The sequence below is a fragment of the Phyllobates terribilis genome, unplaced genomic scaffold (genome assembly GCF_046119375.1).
Source record: "Phyllobates terribilis strain yellow unplaced genomic scaffold, ASM4611937v1 Scaffold_1__5_contigs__length_1240528914, whole genome shotgun sequence".
In the NCBI taxonomy this organism is placed as follows: domain Eukaryota; kingdom Metazoa; phylum Chordata; class Amphibia; order Anura; family Dendrobatidae; genus Phyllobates; species Phyllobates terribilis.
This window is the reverse complement of record NW_027362761.1, coordinates 515,339,816-515,351,089: the sequence shown is the minus strand read 5'-3', so window position 1 is coordinate 515,351,089 and position 11,274 is coordinate 515,339,816. Positions and strand designations below refer to the sequence as shown.

At 44.3% G+C, this 11,274-nt stretch overlaps 1 protein-coding gene across 6 annotated transcripts in view; it reads right to left on the bottom strand.

Annotated features, from left to right (window-relative positions):
- The window catches only part of PDE4D (phosphodiesterase 4D), a 1,744,955-nt gene that overhangs the window by 564,428 nt on the left and 1,169,253 nt on the right, over positions 1-11,274 (bottom strand). The window contains exon 1 of one of the 6 annotated variants that reach the window (XM_073680275.1): positions 3,082-4,127. The exons of the other annotated variants lie outside the window; for them this stretch is intronic. Within the exon in view, the coding sequence (XP_073536376.1) occupies positions 3,082-3,128 (47 nt within the window). The 5' untranslated portion in view covers positions 3,129-4,127. Of the gene's footprint in view, positions 1-3,081; positions 4,128-11,274 lie in introns of those variants that run through there. 6 annotated transcript variants of the gene reach the window in all.

The following is an 11,274-nucleotide window of genomic DNA, read 5'->3' as shown; positions in this document are numbered from 1 at the left end:
AAACGACAGTGATGTTGTAGATCAGCGGAATGGGGCAGTGATGGTCTATTGAGCAACACAACCCATTAATGCATTTCCAAGAATAGTGCCCCATGTATTTATGCCGGCATGTCTGGTACTATCGATGGATCCAGCACATATCCTTCATCCATTGCCTGGAGATTTTTTTCATTAAAAGACAGATATTTGTGGGTTCATTAATGGGACTACAGACCACTCCCGACAGCACGACTCGGAAATGTCCCATCAGAATAGAGCAGTACAGTATATCAGAAGAGAGTATTGGGCAGCACGGTCGCTCAGTGGTTAGCACTGTTGCTTTGCAGCTCTGGGGTCCTGAGTTCAAATCCCACCAAGGACAACATCTGTAAAGAGTTTGTATGTTCTCCTCATGTTTGCGTGGGTTTCTTCTGGGTTCTCCGGTTTCCTCCCACACTCTGATAGGGAATGTAGATTGTGAGCCCTAATGGGGACAGTGATGATGCCTGTAAAGTGCTATGGAATTAATGGCGCTATATATATCAAGCATAATAAAATATTGGGGTGGTATGGATCTCCCCAGTGTTGGTGAGTCCCATAGATTGAGATGGTATCCAGCAATACTTTAATGTCTATCGTGCCTGACAGACCATTACGCAGCATATTAAGAAGCGGGCGTGAGACCAGAGCAGGCACGTTATTCCCATCTCTCTTTGACAGGACAGATCCTCCGTCAAGCTTTGCTTACTGCAAAACACAGAGTTACTACAACCTCATAAACCTCCTACCTAACAAAGATGTCTACTAAAATAAGCTTTGGAAAATTTATAGAACAATGCAGCCAGAGACGGTAGGCAAATCTACACCAAATTTGTGAATTTGGCCTTTGACGAAAGGGCAAGATAACAAAAACCCAATATTTGCCTCCCTTGTTGCTTACTTTTCTGCCTTGCATGGTCGTCTGAAACTTTCTGTACGACCCGGCTTCTTCCATAACATCTCTGCAGTCTGTGATTGGACGAGATGTCAATAAAAGAGGCCAGGGTATACAGCAGTGTTCCCCAACTCTGGTCCTCAAGAGCCACCAACAGGTCATGTTTTCAGGATTTCCTTAGTATTGCCCAGGTGATAATTACATCCTCTGGACGGACAAGAATTCCATCATCTGGCCAATACTAAGGAAATCCTGAAAACATGACCTGTTGGTGGCTCTTGAGGACCAGAGTTGGGGAACGCTGGTATACAGGGACCAGCAGAAGATCAGGCAAGGGAGCCAAGGAGGCAGCAGAGGAGGTGAGTCCAGTAGGTAGGGGTTTTTTTGTCTTTTTTTTAAACTTTGCAAAGCTGTTTCAGGAATTATAGAATTTGCTGCGGATCCATGGATAATTCACAGAAACTCCACACAAAGAAGGCTTGTCGTCCCCATTACAATCAATATGGGAAATCTGCAACACAAATTTCATGCTGAGGATTTAAAATAGATTTTTTTCAGCCACATGTGGATGGTATTATTTAATCATATCCAATTAGATGATACTGTAAAATTTTGCACCCAGAAAATCCAGATGGAAAATTAGCAGTATAACCACCCTGTGTTACCACATCCCATCCATTAACGTTAAAGGGGTTGTCTCATGTCCTTTGTTCAGAAGGGCACGTTCCTCTACCCCTCGGCTTCCTGCCCGCTGGAGGGTGTGGATGACTGACAGTCTCAAAAGATTGACAGGCCCGAACTGTGCACACTCCCATCTACCACGCAGCTTTTCCGCTGCAACATCAGAGGAGAACAAGCCAGAGGCAGCCAGTTTCAGAGCAGTGCTTGCAAGCACTGAGCAAAAGCTTGTAAGCACTGTGCTCCTTGTTTAGGAAACAGGCCACCTCTGATGCACAGCAGAAGTGGCCGGTTGCCTAAGCAATGAGCAGTAAATAGTGAAACGTGCAAGTTCTCGTTACTCCAGTTTGCCGAGGGTGCTAGGGTATGCACTGAGTATCGCGGGTGCTCAAGTGACATGCTCGAATCCCTGCGCGTGCATGTTTCGCGGCTGCTAGACAGTCACAAAAGGTGGGGATTGCCCGTGTATGTCAGGCAACCTCCTCTGTGTGTGTCAGGCAATCCCTGCATGCTTTGTGGCTGTCTAACAGCCGTGAAACATGCGGGAGCGGGAACTTGAACATCTCACTCGAGCACCCGCGATATTCGGTGCATACCCGACCACACTCGGCAAACTCGAGTAACGAGGACTTGCGCTCATCACTAGCACTAAACTATAGAATCCAACTCCATTTTTGAGACATTGGTTGATTTACAAGTACTTTTACCCATTTATCAAGATGAGACAACCCTTTTAATATTTTATTTATTACCCCCATTTTTTTTATATCCTCTAAAGACACACTTCTAAACCATCACGTTGTAGAAAGGGCTGTAAACTACGGACTACAATGTCATAATATAAGGGTGAAACAGATTTCTATATTCTTTGCAATTACATCCTGTTTTTTTTAGACTTTATCCATTTACAAAGCAAATTATGTTCAAACCTCCAGTAACATAATATATACTGCAAACATTATAAAAAGAGTCATAATCCCCTCTGCATATATATGACGGCCGTCAAAAAACACGTTGGGAACTTAAAACAATGATGACATATAATAATATGTTAAGACGACGTCACTGGCATCTGTGCCAGTAAAATGCTTTCAACATGGGAATGTATTCCAAAAGGGATGAAGACGGCGACGTTCCCCTCATATCTCTGCAGGACCGGCCTGCCTTATCTGATCAGTCTCTGCAAATAACATTGCAGGGAAGCAGAACCAACACCGGTCACGGTGTAACACGCTGATGCTTTCTCACGATACATTCTTTCCTCTCCATTTTTTTTTTTACCCCAAATTGCAGACTTTTGGATTTTCCGTTTTGTTATCCATTTGCTGAAATTTCTTTTAATTTCCCCCAAGGTTGCACATTTCCTAGTTTTTCATTTTCTAAGTGTAACACAGCAGTAAAACAAGACTTGACATTTCATTACATCCCCCCCCCCTCATACATTTTTATTTTTTTTCTCTGACCAGCTGAAGGTTATATCAACTGCTTACCATATCCAAGAATGTCTCCGAAAAGGAAAATTATTGACGTGCATCATCTTCGCAGGCCCTGCTACATTAACTTCCCAGATGTTCTGTTCCTTTCACAATTTCGATGGATTTAATCCAAAATCTAACAGCAACGCTGCCGGAGTCATAGGTTATTGCCAGTAATATATTCCATGAACACATCAATGTCCAGGAGGTGAAGAACAAATTATCACAGTGATTCACGGGCATCGGTCCATCCATTTATGCCCCAATGTTCAGTTCGGCACACAACACAAAATTGCCCAAAAATATGTAAAATAAAAAAAAATAAAAAAAAGTTAAGTGAAGCTCAGGCATTAATGCCTTGTGCGGTGATGAATAAACCTGTATTGCAGAAGATAGTTAGTCACATCGGTGATTTGGGCGGTGCAGACCTCACAGGAGTTACCAAAATTATCTCGAACTTGGAATTGCTTTGCCATATTGCCCAGGGAAATTTCTTTCCTCTTCTTCGTAAAATCCGAGCTCGTTTACGTCCATGTAAACTATGGTTTTTTTTGCTTCTTGCAAGGTGGCAAACAGGCTATAAATATAGCTGGTGCCTCGTAGGTTGCCTCTCCTTAAAGATCCGGGTTCCTATGTCTTTCCTGTTGCTGTCATGTGCCCATTCCTATATGACGCTGGACCTCATAAAAGGCTGGATACTCCCCTGCAATAAAATGACTAAACTATTGATCTTCTTTGATGCTTGCGGTCATTTACATATCTCAGAGCCATATTAACGCCTTCTGATAAAACTGCAAGGTGGGGGATAAGATCATAGGTGCCAGTCACATGCCAACCTTAAATCCCATTCATGATTTCTGCTGCTAGGACTCATTGTACTTGAAGCTCTGACCTGGGCTCTTCGCAGGGTGTGCAGCTTTGGAATAGTTGCCAGGTTAGAAGTTGTTGCTTTGTTTTTTCTTCCAGGTTCACCAGTTCTAGCCTTGGCTTCCTTGATTGCAGCTGGGACTCTTGCACACTCAATGGCACTGTACTCTTGCTCTGCAGCAGAATGGGCTCCAGCCTGCAGTGAGAGCTGCCTGATAGAGGATGAGCTAGCATCGAGGGGGTCCTCTAGGTGGGTTCTCTGCACTCAGCATATCCCAATGCCCACGACAGGGAGAATGATAAAGCATCCTGAATGAGCGGAATATGAAAATGACTCAGTAAGAAAATAGGAAGTTATTTTCTTCTATCATTCATGTGTATACTTAACTGCTTCATCTATGATCATCCATAGCACCATACGGCTAATTTTAGCCTGAAATGTCTTCCAATGTTCTTTCTTGTGGAAATTATTCAGGATTTTATTTAGATTTTACGGAGTTTCAAAAACTGCAAATATCAGCCTCTCATCTCAGGAAGACGCAGTGATAGATGTGGTCATCAAAATAAGTAACAGGAGGATGAAACTCAAATATAGGTGTAAGAGATTAGGTATATCTTACCCAAAAAAAGCTGTGTGAGATAAAGGAACTAAGGAAACCAGGAAAGCTTTCGTAAAAGTCAACTAGGAGGCTCCTGGAAAAATTGGAGACCTCTGTAAGAGTTGTCAAATCTTCCAGGCACTGATTAAACCCCTGAAACATCCGTCAAAGCTGGTTTGAAGAAGCCACATCAAAAACCACCATACACATTAGATACCTGTTGGCTGAACTGATCGTTTGGCCGACAGCCATGTCAGCCGACTTTCCCATACGCAGGAGACGTCCTGTGTTCTCTATGAGACAACCGTCGGCCCATCTTCGGGAGAACAAAGAGATCGAAAGTCCAAAATCAGACATGTCCGATCAACATCTCCTCCACTGATCAGTCAGCCGGTGCATCCCTACACAGACGTAAGCCGAACCCGTCAATATCAGTGGGTTTGACCAACATTAGTCTAATGTGTATGGGCGCCTTGAGAGTATATTCGCACTGCATTTTTTACCGCTGCTTTTTGAGCACGTTCGCTTTAGAAAATAACAGAAAAGAGCGCTAACAAAATGATCCAAAGAATAGTCCTATTAATTTCTATGGTAAAACGACTTGCTGCTCATATGTTCAACCTTTTAAAAGCATCACGCTTTCATAGACGCCATTTAAAAGAAGTAACATGTACCTTCGTTCATCTGCCGTTTTCTGCTAGGAAGACGTTCAATACTTTTCAAAAGAAGTCAATGGGAAGGTGAAAAATATACCCGGAAGACGTCTGTCAGCATTTTTGCAGCAAAAAAGGCCAAAAAATGTCCAATAAAAAGACGCTCAAAAATCGCCAGTGGAAAAAAAACCTTGAAAAAGCGCTCAGGAATCGACCAAAAAAAAGACGATTCAAGTTTGTAAATCTGCAGACAAAAGGAGCGATTCCTGAATATGCATAGCCTTAGGTGGCTTGGAAGGGGAATGGAGGGGTATAGCCTAAAAAGGAAGAAAGGTTGGAAGAAAAGATTTATAACTGCACGCTTTGCATAAAGGAGTAAATTCAGGACCTGGATTTTTATGGAGTAGCAGGTAGGTTGGCAGTGGGACCTGCCACTCCTTCTCCCTCCAGTATTATTTATGCATATGCCCTCATTCAGCGGAGGAAAAGTAGTACTAATCTACTATAAAGAGTCTGCAGTTAAAGCAGCACTCCGACTGATAATAAAAATTCCCAATGATTGCACAATGATAAGTTTTGGCGGTAGGAGACAGTTCTCAGACCCTCCACTAGTCCACTCAAGAGCAGGAAGGAGTATCTAAGACCACCAAAGAGCCCGAGACCCCATCAAGCTCTAAGATGGACAAACCAAGAATACAGTAAAGGTCTCAGACTACCAAAGCACAGTGCGCATAGAGTACTCTGAGGAGATGATGGCCAGTTTACAGAAGTATTTGAGTCTGGTCGTCTGGTTTTTATTCTAATTGACCGCGTTGGTGTGAAGGTTCTTCTTGAGAAATCTCTCTCTCCCAGACCATGGCAATCCCATTAGCTAATTTAACACAGATATTCTGCACAATTTGAGCCAAAAACTGTCTTTCGTGAATATCACCACATTTATTATGTGGAGTAGACATTTTCTGCAACTTGTCCAGCAAAAAGGCATCACTTTGGGGGAAAGGAGGTGAATAAAAACAGCAATTTTCTGGCAAAAAGTAAGCCAACTAATAGGTGTTGTAATCTTAAAGATAATCTGTCAGCAGGTTTTTACCATTTATTCTGAGAGCAGTATAAAATAGGGCAAGTGAGCCTGATTTCAGTGATGTGTCCCTTATTAGGCTGTCTGCTATAGTGTCAATATAATCAGGGTTTTAGCAGAAGGAGATTATCACAGCAGTACTAGGTCTCAGATGCACAGCAGTCAAACAATCTGTGTAACCCCGCCCCCACCAATGATTGGCTGCTTGCTGACAATGAAATGTGTTCAGTGATGGGGGCGGGGTTATACACAGCTCAGCATTCAGAGCTCTGCTGCATCTACAACCAAACAGGGATTCCATTAAAACTACACCAAGTAGTCCTGTAAGTGATACATCATTGGAATCAGGCTCTCTTACCCTACATTAAGCTGCTCCTATTATCCTTCTGACAGATTCCCTTTAAACTAGATAGTCTAAAGATGCAATAAAGTTATCAAACACCATAACGTAAAACAGCATGTCTAAAAGTTAGACAGTTTTGATAAATGTGCCCCAAAGTCTACTATAAGAAAAAGGGTTTAACCTGACGGAGCCCCGTACTTGTCCATTGGATATATGTCCAGTTTTACAGCTCAGCTTAGGGACCTCAAATAATGATGAGGTGCAATACTAGACTCAGCCAGTGAACAAGAGTGGCACTGTTTTGGGGAAAATGAAGCAAAGCCATTTGTTTCCAGTCCTGAACCCCATTAATTGTTTAAACACTACAGTATCCTCACTGAAAGGTCAAATGTCTGAAATATTTTTTTTCCCAATGAATCTCATCCGATACAGTAAACGTATCCTTTCACATTCACATCAAGCACTAGCTCCCAGTGGGGGCTTACAATCTAATTCCGCATTCTACAATTGTGCACATCCTAGGAGTAATTTCGAGAAGCTCAGAAGTCAGGAAACTGGAGCACCCAAAGGAATCAAGTGCAAATATCGAGAGAACAAAGCTGCAAATGTTCTCCCCGCAGAACTAGTACCTGTGACCCATGATAGTGGTAAGAAGTGAGCCCCCATTCTGACCAAAAAATAAAACTCTGCTGAACTTGAACTGAACTCCTTTGTTGGTTTAGTGCTCGTCTCCGGTACAGAAGGAGGATCTGCTGCTGGTGCCCTTTCTAGAATACGGGAAGAGTGTTGACAACCAGGCAGCTATTTTTGTAATAAGCTGATCAGCAAGATCATTGATGAGGGCGGAAGGTTCTATGTATGTAAGGACCATTACCCTTACGTCTATGTATCTTATCAGCGAGCTGGATAACGTACCAACAAACCCATTAGATGATACATATAAAATATTTAGATAGAAATGTACAAATGATAGTTATCACTGGAAGTATTCATGTTCTCAAGCTCACAAATGAGACCCGAGAGTAAATCAATATTTATGAGCACTCTAAAAAAGATGATGGTGATAATGGTACAACCATTAGGGCAATAAGATGCAATGGGTCGTTTTATCACACTGCCCCCTTTTATATTAGCTGATTACCACAGGTCTGGTTTCTGATACCCCAAGCAAACATATGTAGATTTACATAGCAGTCATTCAAGGGATTGACTGTCTATTTAATACATGAGCATATTAAAGAGTGAAGGAACTTTTATTTTATTTCAATAATTATATCCAGTATGAAAAGTTAAAGAAGCACTCCTCCTCCTCCCATCAAAAATTGTTATCCTCTTAATATTTTGCAATCATCATATTATATAGCACTGTGTACTTACAATTGCTCATTTTGCTAGAAAGGCAAAATGAACAATTGTAAGTACACAGTGCTATATAAGATGATGACCACAATATATTAAGAGGAGAAAAACTTTGATGGGAGTGTTTGTTTAAGAAAGTTTCTAATTCACTTCATTAGCCATTTTGGCTTCTTTACTAGACAAAAACAGCCCTAAAGTGCCATTCTATGCCCTTTTCTTCCTTTGTCTAATTGCTTGCCTTTTTTGGTTTTGATTCAGTTAGACTTCACCAGGCGAGGTGGATTCTCCAAGTCCAAGGTCCAGGTGGGAACAGGCCATGGGCATCGGTGCAGCAGATAAGTAGGGCACGCGGGATGCAGACAGCCAAGGGTCAGAAGACTAAAGGCAGGTAGGCGGAGTACAGGAAATTGCTGACAGGTGGGAGACATCCAGGAAACTGCAGACAGCACCTGAGCTGGTCAAGGTGTATAAAGCAAAACAGAAACTAGCACAACTTAAAGGAGTTGTCCAGCACTTTTTAGTATGGCAAAATGTCCCACAATGTATTTACCCTCTTCAGATAAGGGTTTTTGAAAATACCTCTCTTTGTCCTTCTTGCCTGTGAATGGCGCTATGGCTGGCCACTCACAGGCATCACGTGAACCCCGGCTGCAGCTTCCTCTGATGTCACTGTGGTGGATGCTGGGCTGTGGGCGAGGTTACCCCCTGCGTCACAGCCCAACATCCGTGCATCCACCGCGCGCTTTCCCAATGAATGAGAAGGTGGATGCTGGGTGTGACATGCGGGGTAACCCCGCCCAAAGCCCATAACTCACCATGGAGCACAGCACTGAGTCACGCCTGGCTGCTGCTGGAACTTGACGTGACATCAGCGGATGTCAGAGACGCCTGCAGCCGGGGGTCACGTGATGCCTGTGAGCGGCCAGCGATAGCGCAGCTCGCAGGAAAGAAGGACAAAGAGAGGTATTTACAAAAACCCTTATCTGAAGAGGGTAAATCCATTGGGGGCATATTAAAAAGTACTCGACATCTTCTTTAAGTCTTAATACCAAGACACAAGTGGCCCGGACGGATGCTCACATGGGATCACGTCGGCCATCTGCAAAGCCCAGGATTGAGCTCTACAGAGTCTAGCAGATCGGGGTGAGGACAAAACACGGACAGGTGCGTAAGAGATTCAAGATCAGTACTCCGCTTACTTGTCCTCAGAGTATAGACTGAGTCTGTGGAGAGGTTGGAGCCTTAGGAGGTTGGACAATCTATGGTCTCCTCATGGTGCTCTACTGATTCGGTGTTCTGGCTGCTGCAGTGAAGCAGGTAATTTTTGCAATTGAATTTAATTTAAAAAAAACAGCATTATTTGCCTTCTATAGCCTTTGTATGGATGACTAATATACAGGATAGGTGATCAAAATCAGATCTGCACCCCCACGGAGAAGCTTTACACAGTAGAACAGCTCCTATTTTAAAGTTACGGACAGGACAGGTCATGGGTCACGATTGATGGGAGAACACCTTTAACTGAGAATGCATCTGTGGCACCCCGAGGTCTGGTTGCCACAGTGGCAGCAATGTCATGTCTGAGAGCAGGTGGGAGGTTCCCTGGTTGGGGACAATTAGCATGCAGCACCTCCTGTCTCAGTCCAGGGAGGGAAGAAACCTGCCCTTTATAAACTGGATCTGGGGCGGGGTTAGACAGTCTAGTGAAGCCAGAGACAAGTTCCAGTCTTGTTCCAGAGATAGGGACAGGTCAGCAGCAGGCTGAGGAGTCCCTGTAGGCAAAGGAAGAACACGAGGCCAGGAGGGGAACTAGAAGAGTTCGTCCTGGCCAGAGACTTGTCAAGCCGGACACTGGAGTCCGAGGCTGTGAGGGTTATAAGCCCAGCAGGAGAAAACCACCACGCAGGGGACTTCAAGTCCTCTGGCCCAAGGAAGCGCGGAGGCTCAGCCACACGAGAGGGACCACTACTGCCCCGGAGGGGTGAGAGGTACGGAAGGCCCGAGTCGCCAGTCATACGGGTGAGAACAACACGGTACACTCAGAGACGTGGGCTACCACTACACTACAGCAGGATAGCCAAGAAAGAGTGAAGTCAGCACGGTAGGCCTACAAACTCCCCCTGACCAGCGGGATTTCCCAGTTACTCTCAGACTGACCAGGCCTCCATTGTTAACCTGTATTCTGGACGGGTCCCTTATTACCACCAACAGTAAAGACCCTGTATTGCATGACAGGCTCCGTGTGGTTACTGCTGCTCCCGCGCACCATCACCACCAACATCCCTACTTACTGCCCTGAGCATATACTCCTTCCGTGGGGAGTTATACTATTCTCTGCTGCATTCCCAATACCAGCCTCAGCAGTCTGCCCTGCAGCGGCGGTACACTCTGACCGCAATCCACGGGTGGCGTAGTCGGACATTCAGCTTACAGACTGCCATTTAGTTTGACCACCCTGAGCCACGGGACCGGGTCACCGCCACGGTGACTACAACCCCCAGCATCTCCACAAAAGGTCCGGTTCCAGGTTCCCCACACGGCCCAGGGGGCGCGTCACATCAGTGAGTTTGTGTTGACGTGAGAGTTTTTAATACCAACCATCCTTCTTTTGCACTCTTCTCAGATGATAAATGACCATATAAAAGGTAATTTATCACAAACTTTAGTTTTTTATTTACATGTTAGGAGTTTATGTTAAAAAAGATTTTGTGAACCTGGAGTGTCCAGTTCATGGCTGTAGATGGAGCACGGCACCATTTTACTGTAGACCTGAGCTGTGCGTTTGCTTACAATTTCCAGCTATCACCTATAGACTGCGGAGCCCAGATCACAGTTATTACCAATGAATGCAGCGCTGGTGCCCAGACCTTCAATGAGTGATGTGTACACACCACTAGATGAAGTTCCCGCCGCAGCCCTGGTGCCTGGGTCTGATGAGCGCTCATTGATAAAAACTCTGATCTAAGCGGAGTCGTGATGTCATTGCTGCTGCTGCGCTCAGATCACAGTAATAACTGATGAATGATCATCAGCTCTGGACACCAGCACTGCGGCGGTGGCTCAATCCAGTGGTGAGTACATGCCACCAGATGAAGAAATAAATCCTGAGGTGAAGCGGTCTTTGTGGAGCACAGGCTATTGAAGGTGAATGGTGAACATTTTTGAGAATGGTGAACATTTTTGATTAAAACCCAGTTGCAAAAATTATTTTTAGCCCAAAATACCTTCATTTAAATACAAAAAGCTGCTCCTGAAGGCATCCATATCCTCTATAACTGCTTCTTGGGGAGGATACAGTGACACAGGGAA